Source organism: Odocoileus virginianus, chromosome 33 (assembly GCF_023699985.2).
Source record: "Odocoileus virginianus isolate 20LAN1187 ecotype Illinois chromosome 33, Ovbor_1.2, whole genome shotgun sequence".
Lineage (NCBI taxonomy): Eukaryota > Metazoa > Chordata > Mammalia > Artiodactyla > Cervidae > Odocoileus > Odocoileus virginianus.
Genome location: NC_069706.1, coordinates 31833366 through 31853507, shown reverse-complemented (window position 1 = coordinate 31853507; position 20142 = coordinate 31833366). Strand labels below are relative to the sequence as shown.

Sequence of the window (20142 nt, the reverse complement as noted above, 5' to 3'; positions counted from 1 at the left end):
GCACTATCCTCCTCTTTGACTTTTTTTAAAAAAAATGTATGTTTATTTATTTTTAAAATTTTTCTGGCTGCCCCTCAAAGCATGCTGGATCTTAGTTCCCCGATCAGGGATTGAACCTGTGCCCCCTGCAGTAGAAGTGCAGAGTCTCCACCACTGGACCGCCAGGGAAGCGCTCCTCGGTGATTCTTGCCAAGCCCTTTCTGAAGGACTCAGGGCCCTGGGCTGCTCTGAGAGGCTGGGAAATTATAGCAAACCCAGGCTCACCCTGTGGGATTGTCCTTATGGCTTCTAGAAAAACTGAGATTATCCTGTCCAGTCTATTATCAAAACCACCCCTCTCCCTGCAGGACGCTAGGGGTGTACACAGAGACAGGAAGCTGGTTTTCCTTGTGGCCTGGCACTGCCACCTTTCTGCCACAAAACTGTAAGGTTTTATTAGTAAAATGCCAACACAAGCACAGACCGGGGGCCGTGTCCTAGAGGGTCCCTTCCCACCCTCTCACCACATCGTGAGTCTGAGGCTGAGTGTGAATACTCCAGGAGCAGGGGAGATGTGCTGGAAGCAAGGTGAAGACCAGGAAGATGCGCTCCAGGGTCGGCCCAGGGCATCACTTTTTCCGAACCAAAGGCTGTGACTCAGCAATAAGGACTCTCGTAACCCAGCAAGAGAGGCTTCTGCTCTAACTGGCCACTGGGGCCATTGTCTTCTGACACAGCCTGGCCAGGAGCCCTGCCATCTGCAGAAGGGAGTTCACACCTTCTGCTATTTTCATATGTGTGTATCCAATTTCCTGGGGGGAAACAAAAATCCAACTTAAATCTGGTTAATAACTGAGGGAAGAGTTTTAATTTTTAAAACCTAAACATCTGAACCAAAGGTTTGCTCAAAATTGATGCAGGGAACTCAAACTCCAGCTGGAAAATGAGCTCTGAGAAGTTCATCTTGTTTCCTAAAAGAATACTGATAGTTCTTTAATGGGTGCATGCGTGCTCAGCTGCTCAGTCATATCTGACTCTTTGTAACCCTATGGACTGTGGCCTGCCAGGCTCCTCTGTCCATGGGATTATCCAGGCAAGAGTACTGGAATGGGCTGCCATTTACTCCTCCAGGAGATCTTCCCTACCGGGGATAAATCTGTGTCTCCTGCATTGACAGACAGATTCTTTACTACTGAGCCACCTGGGAATCTCTTTGATGGGTACTGCTAAGAAAATGAAAAAAAAAAAAAAAAAAAAAAAAAAAGCCAGACTGCATTTGTCAACAGAATGCACCCAAGAGGTTGAATTTTACTCTTATTTAAATTACATGTCACTTACATGACAAGTAAATAAATATCTCTCTCATGAACACAGCCATCCCAGGGAACATTAGGTCACTGCCTGGCAGGACTGGCGTAAACAAACCTCTAGCCCCCGGGATGACCTCTCATTGACTGAGCATCTTCCAGGCGCCTGGCCTGTGAGTGAAACAAAACCTCAGCGTGGCCCACATGCTTTCGGGGAGAGGCACTGCTCTGCTCTCACTGACCTTGATAAACTCCAGTTTCAAGTATTCTGCCATCTGGAAGGTTTTACACACTCGAAAAATGTTGCTGATGATGTCTTCTGGGGAATAGCCAAGATGCCACAGGTGAGCAAGGATCTGGACAAAAGAAACCACGTGGAGGTCGTGTAACTGCAGACGACAAGGGTACGTTGCGGGGGACGGGGTGCAGCTAAACCCAAACCAGGGCTGGCCCGTCAACACGGCTGGGCGTGGACAGACCATCCAAGACAGCACAGGTGCTTCTGAGAATCAGACCGATGCGGCAACCCGGCTGGAGGTCCATGCCCTTTAGGTCTTACAGCGGGGGTGGGGGGTGGGGAGGGTAATCCATGTTCCCAGCAGGCAAAGAGAATACTGCAAATGTTTTAAACCCTACTGCAAGACAGGTCCACCACCGTGCCCTGTAACGTCTTAATCCAAGGCTCTTTTATTTTTTCCTTTCCTTGTGTTACTATTTTTTAAATTGGAGGACAATTGCTGTTTACAATGTTGGGTTTCTGCCATACAACAATGAGGATCAGCCACCGGTATACATACGTCCCCTCCCTCCAAGGCTCTTAAAATGCCTTATTAATCATCCCAGCAAGCACCCTGGAGTGACTGCTGTGCTGAGTTGTCACTTGTGACACACACTCACGGCACAGTTAGGCCTGAACACATCCTGACCCGGGCAGAGATGACCACAGAGGTCGCAGCCTCCTGCCTTCTCAGCCACAGGCCCCAGTTCCAACCCCCACCCCACCCCACCCAGCTGCAGGGCCTGGAGTCAGTTGCCTTGGCTCCCTGGGGTGCATTCAGGGTTGGGGAAGCTCCATGTCTATAAATCTGACGGCTCCCTCCTGACTGTGTGCCTGGGAGTCTGCCTCAGTCTCCCGGCCTCGTGCTCATTTCACGAGAGGTCTGTGTGCGTGTGTGCTCAGTCAGTCATGTCCAACTCTTTGTGACCCCACGGGCTGTAGCCCGCCAGGCTCCTCTGTCCATGGGCATTCTCCAGGCAAGAATGCTGGAGTGGGTTGCCATTTCCTCCTCCAGGGGATCTTCCAGGTCCAGGGATCGAACCCACGTCTCCTGCATTGGCAGGTGAACTTTTGACCACCGAGGTCTAGCCCTGCCCTAAATCCAGTCAATTTCTAGCTTAGTTTGGTGGCAGTAGGAAGAAGGAAACTGGCTGCAATCAGACCAATGGCCTCAGATCCCAGCACTGCCCCCAGGTGGACTGGAGGGCCATCTGAACCTCAATGACACCCCTGGAATCGGCTCACAGGACCAGGCTCTGGGTCCCTGAATTCCATTCCCAGGCTCTTCAGAAGATAGGGGGGGCACAGCTCCCCTCCACAGAGAGGAAGTTGGCTTCTCTACAGAGCAAGGAGTGGGGGACTTCCCTGGTGGTCCAGTGGTAAGAATCCGCCTTGCAGTGCAGGGAATGCGGGTTCAACAGTTGGTGGGGGAACTAAGATCCCACGTACCTCGGAGCAACTAAGCCTGCATGTCACAACTAAGACCCAACACAGTCAAATAAATAAACATTAAAAAAAAAAATAGGCGAGGAGTTGGGCTGTTCTTTCCTCATGTCCTTGGTGGACAAATTCCTCTTATAGAGAATCTAATTAGAGTAGAAAGGCATGATGCTGAATTCCAGGTTGATTACTTTTAAGCTATGTGATTTACAATAAGGTGTCTAGCTTCTGAGCCAGTTTTCTCACCTGTAGAGGGTACCCAAATCTTAGCATCAGTTAGAGGATACCCAACTCCTAGCATCAGTTAAAAATGAGATGGAGTAAAGTGCCCAGCCCAGGGGGCATCCCCTCTCCCCTCTGCTCTTCTCAAGGAGCCAGAGGTTTCCCCTGAGTCAGGAAAGGGCAAGGAGACCCACCTTATAGGCCTCGTCGATGTCGGCGCTCACACAATGCTGGATCATCTCCTTTACCAGCAAGGGGTGGGGCTCGTCACAGACCTGCCCAAACCAGAAAGAAAGGCCCGTCAGGAGTGGACAGGGCCCATCCAAGGGGGAGCCTTGGCAGACCCGTATCTGAGCATCCTAGGTAACCAAGGTCTTCACGTGCTATCTGCATTGTCTCCAGCAAGCAGAACCAGGTTTGGAGTGTTTCTCTCACCACCTAAGTGAAAGCTGGGTGGTTCCACCGGCCCCGGCAGGTAAACACTGCCCTGGTGACTGTGATGGCCACGCCAGCTCTTACCTTGAACACATTCTCACTGTTGATGAAGCCAAATCCCGAGTAAGTAGATTGCAAGTTGTTCAAAGCCTGCCAAGGAACAGAAACAGGGCCAGGGGGACTACTGAGTCTCTGCCCGCCCCGCTCTCCTCTCCGGAGTCCACGTTTAACCCCTTCCTTGCAGGCCTGCTCCCCCGAGGCCCGAGGCCCCCCACAGTGTGTTGGGTCAACGTCCCCTGGTCTATTTTCGTCCCAGTGCAGCAGTCACCTCCCTCTCCCCGTAAAACGAGGGGTGTGGCCAGCCCGGAAGGCGGGAGCGGCAGCCGCACGCACCTGCCTCATGTCGCCCTGGGCGGTGAAGATGATGGCTTCCAGGCCGTCGTCCGTGTACTGCACACTCTCCTTCTCGATGACGCTCAGGAGCCTGGCGAGAATCTGGGCGTCGGTCAGCTTCGTGTAGCGGAGGACGGCGCAGCGGGACTGGATGGGCTCTGGACCAGACGGCAAGGGAGTCAGGCTCCGCGGCAATGCACAGCGGGACGCTGACGGTCCTTTAGTTACCGGAAGCGACCGCACGATGCCTGTGGCCCAGCCGGGCGGACAGCACTCTCCCCACCCAGCGCGTGCTTAAGGGGAACTCGGCAAGCAGGGATCGACTTCAAATATCAACCAGTAAAGGCCCCAGCCTGCACTGCCTGGGCTGGCCCTTCCCAGAAGGGGAAAAGATCTTCGAGGATAGAGACATGCACGCGCCACAGCCTGCAGGAGGGTCACTGCCAGCCCAGCTGAGCTCCGGAACCACCCTGTACACTGTGTGTGTGGGCCCGTCTGGGCAGGTCACCACCCAGCCAGTCGGGGGTGAGCACGGGGCACCTGCCCGGCTTCTTTAAGCTTCCCTGGGAGACTCGGACGCACGTGAAAGCCGCCAGGCGGACGAACGCGGAATTCTGGGAGCTGTACCTGAATCGTGTTCAGACTGTGACAATGGCGACGCCATGATCTCCAAGTCCCCGGTGGGCTTCTTTCTGATCCATCCCATTCTGCTGCCCTACTGGCTCTCCTCAAAATGTTCTGACCCATCGTCTCTGCCTGCCCAGGCAGACCCTTCAGCCACCCGCTGGGGTCACAGTACACCTCCGACCCTCGTACGTTAAATCTTCCACAAACTTCAGCCGTCTCCACTCTCCAAACGCCCCCATCTGGTACCACGCCTCCTCTCCTGCTGCTGAAGAGCCCACGTGAATGCCACATGGACCCCGAGCCATGCAGAGCTGACGCTCACCTATGATTTTATCTGACGCGTTACAAGCGAGAGCAAAGCGGGTGGTCTTGGAGTAGATCTCCATGGTCCTCCTCAAGGCTTGCTGCGCTCCATCAGTCATGCTGAGAGGAAGAACACAGGGGTGGTCTGCAGCTGAGACCCAGACCCCTTCCAAGGGACCCTGGGAAGCCTGCTCTCCTGACTGAGCACGCTCAGTCTCCCTCCGGGACCCCGTGTGGGTCTCACGCAGGCAGGCTGCACACGGACAGAGCACAGGCTGCCTGGGATCACCCCGAAGCTCCTTCATCCGCTCCTGTGGGAACTTTGGGCTCATTATCTGAGCCTCAGCGTCACCGCCCATGAGGAGGCGATGCTACTGCCCCCCGCAGAGGGCTGGTACGACAAACAAGACGGTAACACACACAGCGTGTGCAGCAGAGAGCCTGGCGTGATGCGGACACAGACATCTAAGTGCTGGATAAATGCTACTGCTGCGAGGGTTGCAGTGAAACGGCTAATGCTACGTGAAATGGCTCAGATGCAGCCCCATGATGGAACAGGATACAGCAATTAAAAACTATGTTGACAAGATTATAACAACACGGAACTATACTTTTGATAAGAAAAAATCAGGATATAAAAATTATACTATTATCATCCCAATTATGTAAAAATGCAGAGTGTAGAAAAACTGTAGATGAAATAAAGCAAGACTGTACTCAGATTTTCTAAAATTTCTTCAAAGAACACGAACTACTGTTATTTTTCTAAATGACACCTAACAGTTCTTCATTTATACCAGTAATGAGTGCATAACACCTTGAACGGACTCAATGCTCAACGCACGTCATTGAAAGTGAAAGTTGCTCAGTCATGTCAGACTCTTTGTGACCCCATGGACTAGTCCATGGAATTCTCCAGGCCAGGATAGTGGAGTGGGTAGCCTATCCCTTCTCCAGCGGATCTTCCTGACCCAGGAATCAAACCGGGGTCTCCTGCATTGCAGGCGGATTCCTTACCAACTGAGCCACAAGGGAAGCCTACTCAGTGTCACTAATGGTATACTTTATTTTTTTTAATGGTATACTTTAAAGTGACTGGAAATGCTAACTTTTCTGTTAGTTGTATTTCACCAAAAAAAAAAAAAAAAATCATTTAAATTATGCATGTCAGTGATGCTGGAACAAACTAATGAACTGTCTTAGATGGATGTTTATAAGTTACTTAATTAAGATCAGGTTTAAGGCTCAGGCCCCTACGGAATCGCTTTTCAAGATGTGATGAGCAAATCGACCACAGAAGCGCAAAAGTGTGAGCTTTTCCTCCTGAGTTATTAAATCCAGACAGGAGACTTGGGGGTCATGGTGACGGGTTCTCGGAGAGGCCCCTACCTGTCTGCTTCGTCCAGGATGATGATCTTGTGCCGTCCTTTGGGTAGGGTGACTTTCTGCTGGGCAAACATTTTGATTTTGTTCCTCACAACATCAATGCCCCTGGAACAATGAGCCACAAGGTTATTGTCACTGAGACCAATTCAGTCACCTCCACGGGGGGACTTTCAACCCTCAGGACACCACCATGGACCCAATTTAGACTTAAAGTCTCTTTTTTTGGGCAACTCTCACTATTTATAAGGACTGACATTTCATTACTCTTATTCCTTCTTGGAGGTTTTCTGAAGAACAAAGGGGAAAAAAATTTACTTCCTTTTGAAAAATGGAATGAAAACATATTTTATGTTGCAATTATCATATGGGTCCACTGGACCCTTTTACAATCTAAGATATATTTTGGGGGTCTCCATAATCTTACATCTCCCATTCTGTACCTGGAAACATTTGCTATTTCATCATCCCAGTAACTGTTTTATCATTACTCATCAATAATTCCCAACTATGCTACAAAAGACTAAAATAATAAGAAAATGAAATGCTGATGGAATTGCTTTTGCAATACTGAGGGGAAAAAACTGTTACTAACTATTGCCCCATCCCTCAGTTTCTGATTGCTTTGTGAGGTTCTACATTATCTTTAGAAGATGCAAAAGTAGTTCAGATACACCACCTGAATGCTATCTTTGACCACAGTGGAAAATTCAAAATTTTTCATTTTCTACCCATGTCAGAGAAATGACAGAGGAAGATGTTTCATCATTATTAGACAAGTCAGAAAATGAAGCAGTGAGACAGGAGTCTAGACTCTGATGATGATGGTGAAATTGATCACATAATTTCAGAGTTTAAGAGTTCTCAGATGCCAAAATCCTCCATGAATTTTCTCAAACTTAAGAATCGAGGAGTGGGACTTCCCTGGTGGTCCAGTGGCTAAGATGCCGGGCTGCCAGTGCAGGGGGCCTGGGTTCAGTCCCTCGTCGGGGAACTGGATTCCACATGCCGTAACTAAAGACTTCGTGTGCCTCAACTGAGACCCGGTGCGTCCAAATAAATTAATTAATTAAAAAAAAAAAAGAATCAAGGAGTGAACATATTTCTAAGGACAAAACCTAAACATATTTTCATCCAGTTAGTCACTCAACAGGAAGGACTTAGCTCCCCAATGTCTTATAACAAGAACACAGACCATCCCGTTTTGCTAAAAGAACATTTGACAGTGTTCATTCATCTTTGATGAGGTTTGAACACCCACATCTACATACAGTCTGTAAGAGATCAAAAGCTGAAGGCAGGTGTGTTTGACAAGGTGACTGGAAGGAAACAGATGATAAAGGAACAAGAAAAAGCCATGGTACTCATCACTCTAATAAATCTAAAATTACATATATTTGCAATTATGGGCTATCCTCTCTTCAACAAAATTAAGAGCCACCAAAGTTTTCAAAACTAGTGAGTTTGATGATACATGGGTGAGAAGAAAAGAAGGTAATGGTAAGCTTGAACCAATTCGTATCTGCTACCTGGAACTGGCATTTACAAAAAGGCTCAACTGCAGGTGTGCTCCTGATAGCTGATGAGCAGTTAGCTGCATTTAGAGCCTGTTTCAGGTCTACACACATCATCCAAACCAGGAAAACATTGCAGAGTGAAGATCCACGTCCTCAAGGGAATAGCCAAAGGCAGACTTTGCAGACATTTTATTCAACAGGTCTTCACTTCATAATCCTCAACTATCCCGTATCTAAAAAGTAAACTGGGGAGACTTCCCTGGTGGTCTGGTGGCTAAGACTCCAAGCTCCCAATGCAGAAGGCCTGGGTTTGATCCCTGGTCAGGGAACTACTGAAGACTGTGCAGGCAGGAGGAGAAGGGGACAACAGAGGATGAGATGGCTGGATGGCATCACCGACTCAACGGACATGAGTCTGAGCAAGCTCCAGGAGATGGTAAAGGACAGGTGTGCTGCAGTCCACGGGGTTGCAAAGAGTCGGACACGGCTGAGTGACTGAACAATAACAGGGAACTAGATCCCACAGGCTGCAACTAAAGTACCCTGCATGCAGCCACGAAGACCCAGCACAGCCAAATAAATAAATATATTTTTAAAAAATGGTTAAGATGGTAAATTTTAAGATGGCAAGTTTCATGTGATGTGTATTTTAGCAGAATTAAAAGCAATTTTTTAAATCTCCCTTAAAAAAAAAAACTAAAGCAGTAAGTCAAGTGCCTATGATGCCACATCACCAAGCCAGCAATCCTGGTTCTCTTTTGTTGGAAAAATTAAAGGGAAACATAAAGCCGGCGATACAAGCTCTGTGTGCTACAGAGATCTGAAAATCAGCTGTTTCTATGACAACTCAAAATGTACAACATGCGCTACCCTTCAGGCCTAACTTCCAAGGTGTACCTGTCGTTTGAGGCATTGAGCTCCAAAACTGCATCCTTGACAGCCGGGCCCAGCAGGGCTCGTGCCAAACACAGGATGCTGGTGGTCTTGCCGGTTCCCGGGGGGCCCTAGGAACGAGGTCTCCAGTAAGTGCTTCGACAGAATTAATGCAACTGGAACTCCCTCTTTACTGCTCACCACTGTACCCGCTCACCCCCGCCTAGAACTGTCCCGACCCCAATCCGCACACACACCCCATCTCTACAGCAACCAGCCCGCAGGTGGGAGGGAACCGTCTCCTGTGGCTGACGGGCGTGGTCTGGGCTCTGATCATGAGTCTCCTTGAGGAGGAAGCTCTGTACACAAGAATGTATCTAAGAGGGGGGTGAAACCCAGACTCCAGGACGTCCCACAGGGCCAGGACCCGGTACTCACAGCGATAATGATGTTGGGCACGTTCCCTTCTCTTGCAAAGACCTGAGGGAAAGAAAGTTCGTGAAAACTGGTTCACCTGCCAACTTGACCAGCCAGGGCTGGTTTTCACATTTTTAAAGCCTTGTTTAAAAAATAAGGAATATTTGGACTTCCCTGGTGGGCCAGTGGTTGAGAATCTGGCTGCCAACATAGGGGACATGGATTCAATCCCTGCTCTGGGAAGATCCCACATGCCATGGGGCAACTAACCCGGTGAGCCACAGCTGAAGCCCAAGCGCCCTAGAGCCCCAGCTCGCCACAATTAGAGAAAAGGCCCAGCACAGCAACAAAGACCCAGCGCAGCCAGAAAGAAAGAAAGAAAACATTTTTTAAAAAACTTTAAAAAAAACACCACAACAGAATATTTGACAAAGACCTTATATGGTTTCAAAGCCTAAAATACCTATTCACTGGCCTTTACAGAAAGCTTGCCACTGATGCTTCTGAAGCATACAAAACAATCTGGGAAGTCCTCTCCAGTGAGCCAGCCTTTCAAACATTTGAAGTCAGCCACTCCAGCTTCAAGATTTCTCTCTAAACTGAATATCTCCCATTCCCTTAATTCTTCCAGATTCGTGGCTGTCTTCCTCCAAATGCCTTGAGCTTATCAAAGCCACAACAGTGAGACGTTTAAGATCATCTTTCAGGGACTTCCTTTGTTAAGACTCCACGCTTCCAATGCAGGGGTTAGGAGTTCCATCCCTTGTTGGGGAGCTGAAATCTCACAGGCTGCATGGCATGGCCAAAAAATACAAATAAAAATCAATCACCTTAAAAACTCACTCACCTCCAGCCTGCTCACGGTGTCTTCATTCCCAACAATTTCATTCAACTTCACTGGTCTGTATTTTTCAACCCTGTTTTTAAGAAAACGCAGAAAGATGTTGACGAGGCTATTTTCAAGAAGCACAAAAGGGCGATGCTGGGAGCTTTGTCAGAGACGATATACTTTCAGTAAACATATAGCAAATGGTTGCAGGTTTTAAAGAGGTGTCCTAGTGCTGTTTGAAAAGTCAAGTGCATGTGAATCATGTACCAAAGGCTTCAAACCTGCCACAGCAGAGAAACACCTGTTGATGCTGGAGCAGGGCCAGAGCTGGCCATCTGGAGCAACATGGCACTGTGTGGCATCACAGTCTTCCCGTCACAACACAAGTCCGGGGCACGTGGCACTGGCATCATTTGCTTTGACAGACACCAATGCAGCCGAGCCCCCTTCTCACCCCTCACCTGCCTGTGTCTGAAGACTCATGCCAGGGGCCCAGCAGGGCCGGCTAGACAGAAACCGCAGGCCTCTCCTGTCATCCTTTCAGGCTGTGTGGACTGGACAGGCTGGTGGCCTTAGGACAACGCTTCTCTTTCTTAAAAAATTAATTTTCTTTTGACTGCATCACATGGCTTGTGGGACCTCAGTTCCCTGATTAGGGATCAAACTTGCGTCCCCTGCATTGGATCTCAAGAGTCTTTACCACTGGACTGCCAGGGAATTCCTAATACTTCTCTCTTTTAATTAACAAGCAAGCTACGTGATGAGAGAAAAGTGACTTTCTTCAGCTCTGAGAACATAAGTGGAAGCAGACTTGCAGTGATCTGACCATCAGGACTCCGTCTGCCCTTCACTGTACTCCCTGATTCACTGAGCTGGTCCCCCTCCAGGTCCTGGTCTTGCCCCAAAAGCAGCTGGACGCAAAGAAGCTTGTTTGCCACGTACTGCAGAAAAGAAAGGGACAGCTCTCCTCCAGGGTCAGCAGATGAGAGCATGCTTGGTCCTACTCATTTATTCTTCACATGCAGCCCCCCTTTACCAAGTGCCGTGGAAGGAGTCAGAACTCTCAGGAGGAGAAAAGTAGAAGGTGCAGAGATGAACAGGGCACGGTTCTTGCTATCAAGGGCTTTCCCACTAGAGGGGAGATAGAGCTTAGCAAATTCTATGACAAAGCTAAGCAGATTATATAAAGCACAGGCTGCGGAAGTCGGGGGAAGGAGGACTTGTCACCCGGGGTTGTTTGGAGCTGAAATTTGAGCTGGACTTTGAACAAGACAAACACACTCTCCTCAAGGGACTTCTCGGCTGGTCCCCGTGCCTGAAAGCTCTCTCTCTGAATAGTCACATGGCTTACTGCCTGAATTCAGGTCTTTACTCAAATACCATCTCATCACAGGCCTTCCCTTACCACCACAGCTATTTGCGCCACAGAGCCTGGCACCATCAAATACTGTTGTTGTTCAGTGTCTGAGTCAAGTCTGACTCTGCAACCCCAAGCACTGCAGCACGCCAGGCTTCCCTGTCCTTCACTATCTCCCTGAGTTTGCTCACACTCATGTCCATTGAGTGGGTGATACCATCCCACCATCACATCCAGTCACCTCCTTCTCCTCTTGCCCTCAATCTTTCCCAGCATCAAATATACTATATGTCTACTTGTTGATTTTTCACTTTGTTGTCTTTCTCTATCAAATGTGAGCTCTGTGGCAACAGTTTGCTTTTCACACTATCTTTAAGCATCTAAAATAGGGTTGTGCCTGAAATTTACAAGGCAAACCACGTATGTCATTTTACACTTTCTCTCAGCCACGTTTAAAAAGGTAAAATTGGATGAGCTTAATTATACTAACATAATTTAGAGAAACTAATATATTCAAAGTATTATTATTTTCAACATGTAATCAAAATTAATGAGATTAAAAAAAAACTAAGTCCTTGAAATCCCGTGTATGCTATACACTTACAATCCATCTCAGTTCGGACTAGCATCATCTCCAGTGCTCAACAGACGCATGTGGCTAGTGGCTGGGGGACTGCACAGCGCAGCGTATATATTCCAATAAATTATACTGCCCTTCATTTAGATATCTGTTCTCACCCAGAAGTGGGGTGGGCTGGAGGGATGGGAATACACCGCGGGGGCAGGGAGGAAACCATGACCACGCCCAGTGGAGAGAGTTGTGAGAGGTGCGCTCCGGGAGCGGGACCCAAAAAAAAAAGCCTGCCCAACACCTGCGCCAGTGACGGGTGACTCCCTAAGTCACCATTTCCTCCCAGCTCCCCAGGATGCTGCTATTTAAAGTGAGCAAGCCACGGAGAATAGGCCGGTGCCTTCTGCAACACCATCCCCGATTCCGAACCTGCGTCCGACACTTTCCGTCCAGCGATCATCAGAGTCCCAGGCGGCAGAGCGCCTGGTGCAAGAGTGTGTGGTGGCCGGGGGTGGCTGTTATCAGTCAGCAGGGTTGTGATCAAAACGCCGCTTCCAGAGTTCAGACTGGCCACTCTGCACCCCAGGGGGGTTCAGCGACCCACAGCTCTTACTGCCTTCAAATAATAACCCACTGGACACCACCCTGGGACCTCCTGCTCTGCTCAAGTGAATGAACTCCCGCCCCTGCGTCACGCTGGGACACACGGCCCGCCGCTCGCCCACCCGCACGTCCAGGGACCCCATCGTGGATGGCCTGGGTCCTCACCACGGCAGCTCGTAGTGGCCGGCGCTGCCGGGGGCCTTGCTAGGGCCTGGAGCAGCGTCCTGGGCCCCGCACTCGCCCGTGCCACCACCGCTCTCCTGCGCCTCCATTCTCGCACCGCCTTTTCCCGCCACCGTGACCCCGGCCCGTGACGTCATCACGCAGACCCCACCCCTATTTCCGAAGGACGCTGGGCGCGAACGGAAGCCGTGGGGCCGCCCCCTCTCGCGCCTGCGCAGAGGGCCCTGCCAGGGCTGGTCGCCCGTTGCTATTGGCTGCAGTTGCTATGGGAGACCTGGCGTCCGGCCTCTGGAGTAAGAGGAAGGCGAGAACCGACTGCGCGGCTTTTCGAGATCGCTGGTCGCTCCGGGAAGGGACATAGGTTGGTTTTCGTCTTTGATTTGTCTGGGAAGCCCTCTCCGCGCGGCACGTCGGGAAGCGCCGTGCTGAGATGGGGCCGCGCGCCGGCAGGCCTGGAGGGGTAGGAGCATCCTGCCTGGTGCGGGTAGGAGCCGGGGCCCCCGGACCTTCCCGCCAAACTCAGGACCCGACAGCGAACACGCTCAGGGACTGACGTCCTGCGGTCTTGGAAGGGGGAAGGCCAGAGCTGGGACGTGCTCTTGCCCAGTTTTCCCGATTGCCCAGAATTCCCCTAGCGAAACACCGGCTTCCATTGGGTGGGCCCCGTGCACTCTGGAACTTGACGTTTACTTTCAGGGAATTCCCACAATGCTACAACATGGGACGTAGTCTCATTTTGCTGGGAAGAAACTGTCCCTCGGTAAAATGTGACTCAATTGCATTCCAGAAAAATAGGTACTGCATATTCACAAGTGCTTTGAGCATTCTTTTGGGCTGATTTTCTACCTGTTGAACTAATCTTTCCTCCCGTAGCCTAATTGTCAATATATGACAATAATAATGACAAATAATAAAAATAACGAGTAGTGACTATGTTTACTGTCCTCTATTATGTACTAGTCCCAAAGTGGGTACTCATAGTATCCTTGTTTTACAAGATGAAGAAACAGGCTTGAGAATGATTAATTTGTCTGGTATCATGGGGTTGTATGTGGTGTAGCCAGCCCACCATGTTGCCAAAAGAGTTCATTTAAAATTCTGTTTTATTGCACTTACCATATTGCATCATAATTTCAAGATAAAATCCGACTTTAATGTCTGAACTGGAGAATTCCCTGGCAGTCCAGTCTGGTTAGCATTCTGTGCCTTCAGTGCTGGGGGCCCAGGTTCAATCCCTGACTGGGGAGCTTAGATTCCTCAAGACTGCCACTCGGCCAAAAAGAAAAAAAGTCTGAATTGAAGAAAAGGATTGGAACTTCTTTATCTCTATCCCTGTTGTTTAGCACAAGTCTCTGTAAGTATTCAGTATGAGTATCTTTAATGAACAGTAAGGATCCATGTTTCCACAACAGCTTGGGTCAGCTGTGAGGAACGGGGTTGCTTTCTTCAGAGAGCTGATTAAAGCCTCATGGTTGTTTTCTTTCATTATGAGTTAAAATCTGTACACATTACAGAGAGACGACCTTATCTTCTAGGCAGTTGATTGGTCATTCAAATAAATATGGACTCCAGAATCTATGAAGGTTTCCCTGGTGGCTCAGACGGTAAAGCGTCTGCCAGCAATGTAGGAGACCTGGGTTTGATCCCTGGGACAGAAAGATCCCATGGAGAAGAAAATGGCCACCCACTCCAATTCTTGCCTGGAGAATCCCATGGACAGAGGAGCCTGGCAGGCTGCGGTCCATGGGGTCGCAAAGAGTCAGGTATGACTGAGCGACTAACACATACCAGAATCTCTATTCCAAGTAATTGTTTTCTTCTTTTATCCTTTCAGTTTTCTTTCTCTCAAGAAACCCTGTCCATTATGGAAATTTATTGGGAAAGACAATACTGCTGTTCTATTCTTTTCCTGTGTGATTTCTGTGCTTCATCTTTCCAACCTGAGTGTTTATTTAGCTCCTTCAGGACGTGGTACCTGCCCCTCGATTCCTAGTTTTTTCCTCTGTACGTAAATAGGGGCATGGAATTGATGTCTGCCAATTGCTTATTCCAGTTATGCAGCCAAGCTCACAAGTTCAAGGCAGTGGGCACAATTTACCATTGTGTTGTACAGCTGGGAAGAAAACATGTGCTTCCTCATTCTTTTCAAGTCATTGCCAGTTGGGCAAGAACCTCAAATGACTCAGATTCTGAAGCAGTTTGTTCTAATGACGGTAATTACTCAAGTCTCCAGGTTCAAAAACGAACTCAGTGTTTTTCTCCCCTCCTTTTATGCAATTTCAGAAAAAATTCTTGAAGTTGGCTATATCTCTTTCATTCCCCTTGAAACTACTGGAGCCATCCTGTATATTTTTAGAATCACTATTCACGGGTCCTTTATTTCTCTGCAGGAGAAAATACAAATTTTCTTGAAATCTAAACTTTTTTTGAAATGTCTCTTTATGGTTTTTTTCCCTTGGGATTGTTCCTATGTGGTTTAATATTCATATTTTCCTTAGAGTCAGCTATCATACACACATACACACACACACACATTCCACTACATATGCAGTTTAGAAACTAAACATTTTCAATAAATGCAGAAAATGGTGTATAAATCTTTCCCCTTTCCTGCTTCTCCAAAAAAACCCTCCACTCTACAGAGGGCCTGTTTGTGTTCCCAGGACCCCAAGTCCACTGATGTGCTTGGAATACCAGAAGAATCAGAAGGAGGCGACCTCTGGGGGAACTATACCATCGGGACATTTTTTTTCTTTTTTCTAGACTGAGCCTTCTATGATTTGTTGGAATTGGGCCCAGACAGAGCTTAGATCTTAAAAACTCTGGCCACTATTTCAGGGCCACCACAGCTGCCACATGGGGGGCGGGGGTGAGGACCAGGGAGTGATGGGGAAACCACAAGTTCTTGTGAAAGGGCAAGGGCTCTCAGACTCTTATCACAAGAGGGCAATTAGAGAAAAGAGCAAAGATGTAGAAAGGAAATAAAACTGAAAACAAAATCCTTTACCTAAAGGCAGAGGTTTTCAATCCCATTTATCAAAGAGGACAGGCAACAAATCTTGGTTAAAGTGACACCTTGCCTTTGACAGGTAAAGTATCACTCACTTCCCCTGTGATATGGCAGGATCTGGGGTTGGAAATCTGGTGGCATCTCAAGCCCAGGACAGTCAGACTCTCCTGCTTTCCACCCAGTCGTAGTCTTCATTGGCCCAGAACATTGAACGGACTTGCTGCTTTACTTTGTTTACGTTGAATTTTTTTTTTGTTTTTTTAACTTATTTTTGGCTGTGCTGGGTCTTCGTTCCTGCTTGGGCTTTCTCTAGTGGCGGCGACTGGGGCTGCTCTCTGGCTGTGGCGCTCGGGCTTTCTGTGCCGGCGGCTTTTGTTGCACCGCAGGGGCTCTAGGGCAGGTGGGCTCAGGACTTAGCTGCCCTTTGGCATGTGGAATCTTTCTGGACAAGGGATCAAGCCCTCCTCCCCTGCATGGGCAGGCAGACTCTCAACCCCTAGACCACCAGGGAAGTCCTGCACTGAAGTTTTAAAAATTCATTTGTTATTGTCCAGTGGATTTCCTTATGAATTTTAGCCATCTTTCTAATGGTGATACTGTCACTGAAATAATTGCCCTCAGACACTGCAGCCTTCCATCATCAGTACAGTCTTCCTAATTTTCTCATTAGCGTGTTCCATATTAAAAGGCTCATTATGTAGTGAAAAAGCATATTTCCTAAACATATCTCCAGTAGAAGGATTTGTCCTCAGGAAGTGCTCTGATTAGAGGTGTGGGATTCGGAAGCTGGCAGCCATTTAGCCTGACTCTCAGTTGCTGTCTAACAATATGAACTGGGAGCCTGCAGCCACTGTTAAAAGCACTGGATGGGTGAGCAGGGCACGTTGGAGCTGTAGGAGGGGAAAGAGACACCCAGCAGCCAGTCGTGATTATGATGTGTTAGGAAAAGCACTGATAGGGGCTTCCCTGGTGGATCAGTGGTAAAGAATCCATCTGCCAATGCGGGAGACACAGGTTCGATCCCTGATCCAGGAAGATCCCACATGGCACAGAGCATCCAAGCCCGTGTGCCACAACTACTGAGCCTGTGCTCTAGAGCCGGGGAGCTGCAGCTACTGAAGCCTGTGCACCCTAGAGCTGGTGCTCCGCAGCAAAAGAACAAAAGAAGCCTCTCGCTGCTGATAATCCCAGGTCGATCAGCCTCTGTCTCTGTCGGTGGCTCATCCCTTCAGGACAAATGGAGTGTCCACTCTGGGCCAGCACTACAGGCAACGGGGAGAAGGGATGACCAGGACTGACAGAGCATCTGTTCTTAACAAGCTGCATTCTAGGAGAGGAAACAAACAATGAACAAGGCAGTGAGAAGCCCTGGAGCCTCAGCTAGAGAAAAGCCCACCCAGCAATGAAGACCCAACACAGCTAAATATAAATAAACCCTGTGGACTACACAGTTCATGGAATTCTCCAGGCCAGAATACTGGAGTGGGTAGCCTTTCCCTTCTCCAGGGGATCTTGCCAACTCAGGGATCGAACCCAGGTCTCCCGCATTGCAGGCAGATTCTTATACCAGCTGAACCACAAGGGAAGCCCAAGAATCCTGGAGTGGGTAGCCTATCCCTTCTCCAGCAGATTCTCCCAACCCAGGAGTCCAACCAGGGTCTCCTGCATTGCCGGCGGATTCTTTACCAACTGAGCTATCAGGGAAGTCGTAAATATAAATAAATAAAATTATTAAGAAAAAGAAAATGCACTGGTAGGCTGTTAGGATATAACCCTAGGGTACCACCCCACCTGGGAGGGAAGGAAGGGCGTTGCTGGGAGGAGGCATTTACCTGAGATTTGAACCCTGAACCTGAGACCTGAACATCAGTTGATTTTGCCTGGCAGGCAAACACAACACCACACCTCCTAACACAGCACCCTCCTACTCCCACTGGTGTCTTTCCTTCACCCTATTTTTTTTCACCCTGTTTATCTAGACTGTACTTACCCACAATTATCTGGGTTGATTCCCTTGTTTGGGCTTGCCTGGTGGCTCAGACAGTAAAGAATCTGCCTGCAGTGCGGGAGACCTGGGTTTGATCCCTAGATGGGAAAGATCCCCTGGAGAAAGGAATGGCAACCCACTCCAGTATTCTTTCTTGCCTGGAGAATTCCATGGACAGAGGAGCCCAGCGGGCAACAATCTGGGGGGTGGCAAAGAGTCAGACACAACTGGGTGACTAACACACAGCATTGCCTTGTTTATTGTTTGTCTCCTCCTAGACTGACAGATTGTTAAGAACAGATACTCTGTCCTGGTCCCCCCTTCTCCCCATTGCCCGTAGTGCTGGCCCAGAGTGGATGTTCCATTTGTCCTGAAGGGATAAATGACTGAAAGCAAAAGAGGCTGATCAGTCTGGGATGTGTGGGTGTCTGGGTAGGAGCGAGATGAGGCCTGCAGGGGTGAGACCGTGCAGGACAAGAGCAGGGAGCCCCTGGAGGAGGTTGGGTAAAAGTCACACGACCCAGTTAATGATTCGATCATTCTGGTTGCCGCGTGTCAAAGGGTCTGGAGTGAGGCAAGGGTACGTGTGGAGGGAATGTGTGCAGAATTGTTTGCTGTGCTCTTAATTTCTGAATTGTAAGCTGTAAAGCGTTTCAAATATACTAAAAATAATATCACCATTCATGGACTCACTTCTAAGACAGAAGTTAAAGCTTTGCCTCCTTTAAAAAGAAAAAAACTTTTTAAAAGAAAGAAAGACAATGTTATGGGGCGAGTTCCCTGGTGCTCTAGCAGTTAGGTTAGTGTTCTGTGACCTGGGTTCTTTCCCTGGTTGGGGGAACTGAGATTTGGCAAGCCTCGAGGTATGTCCAAATTAAAAAAAAATTAGCCACAATGATGAAAAGGAAAATAAGATTTGTAAAATGAACTTGAAAGCTTGAGGAAGGAACAAGGGTTTTCAAACGTGGACATCTCACCAGTCAAAGAAATCTTGGTAATTTTGCAAGTAAACTTTTCAATGCACAAAAATTGTCTCCGGGCCCACCAGAAACCCCACACTTCCCCTGGGTGCTGGCACTGTGTCCTGCAGTGTAGGAATAGCACACACGCCTATCGCAGTGTGCGTGCTGAGCTGCTTCAGTCATGTCCATCTCTTTGTGACCCTACGGACTGCAGCCTGCTGGGCTCCCCCGTCCTACCGCAGCACCAAGAGGCAATTTTTTTTTAAAGTGCTCTTCAAAGCTCCAGTCCTGTTATTACTACAGGTGAGAGAGCCGAGGGTCACTGAGATTCAGTCTGCGTCTCTGAGGACACCGTGGCCTCTCCAGGACCTCCCTGAGAGCCTTGGTGACCTGGGGTTAAGGTCAGTCTGTTCTCAGAGAAGGCGCGCCAGCCACCTGAAAGGCCCTCCCTCCATGCCTGTCTCGGCCTCACTTGGAGTCTCTCTCCCTGAATCTGGTGTCTCTGGGGACGTGGCCTGCTCCTGTCATTCTGGATGACGAGGTCACAGAGTGACCTCCCGTCGGCTCTCTCCCAGGAGTCCCAGAGAAGGCAGTCCATTGACCGGGATATTCACACGGTCAGTCCACGAAGGACCGGCCCTGTGTGAGCTCTCTGTTCTGACCACAGTGAGAGATACAGAACTAAGTCCCATGAGAAGCCTGTGATCCGAAGGTCCTCGCACCTGGCGAGCAAGGGGAGGGAAGGGTCACTGGTGGCTGCAGCTGCCCAGGCCCCATGGGGAGATGACCGGTGAAAAGTGCGACTGTTAGTTGCTCTGTCGTGTCCGACTCTGTGACCCCATGGACTGTAGCCCGCCAGGCGCCTTTGTGCATGGAATTCTCCAGGCAAGAAAACTGGAGTGGGTTGCCATTCCTTTCTCCAGGGGAATCTTCCCAATCCAAGAATCAACGACCTTTGAGCTCAGCTGTCAAAGGAAGCCCAGCCTGGGACTTCCCTGGTGGTCCAGTGGTTAAGACTCCAAGCTTCCAATACGAGGAGCACGGGTTCAATCCCTGGTGGGGGAACTAAGATCCTGCATAGTGTGTGACCAAAAATAAACAAATAAAATTATCATGAAGACAAATCATTTAAAAAAAGGAAGCACAGGTCAAGTTTAAATCAACATTCCCAAGCAAATGTGTCCAGAGGATGCGTGATTTTTAAAATTCTACACCCCTCTGTGGAAAAGCTCAGGTCCCAGCCACCAGACACCTCCGTTTAGAGGGGCGGGGGCAAGATGCCTACACAGGACCTTGAGATGCACCTTCTAAAAGGCCTTTGTTTTTCCTCACAAGGTAGCATTTTAGAAGTTGGTGGGGCTGGGGATTTCAGAGCACCTGTCCTGAGTGGTAAGGAACCCACCTGCCAGTGCAGGAGACTGAGAGACTCAGGGTCAGTCCCTGGGTCGAGAGGATCTCCGGGAAGAG

General features: G+C 49.1%; 1 protein-coding gene across 1 annotated transcript; it reads right to left on the bottom strand.

Moving 5' to 3' along the window:
• Positions 1–381: 381 nt before the first annotated feature.
• On the bottom strand, positions 382–12847 carry RFC2 (replication factor C subunit 2). The gene is made up of 11 exons (XM_020896858.2): positions 12699–12847; positions 10021–10090; positions 9195–9236; positions 8781–8887; positions 6373–6474; positions 5003–5103; positions 4054–4211; positions 3745–3810; positions 3420–3500; positions 1529–1642; positions 382–791 (listed from the first exon to the last, which is right to left on the bottom strand). The coding sequence occupies exons 1-11, from the start codon at positions 12803–12805 to the stop codon at positions 681–683; spliced, it is 1059 nt and encodes a 352-aa protein (XP_020752517.1). The 5' UTR covers positions 12806–12847; the 3' UTR covers positions 382–680.
• Between the last annotated feature and the right edge of the window lie 7295 nt (positions 12848–20142).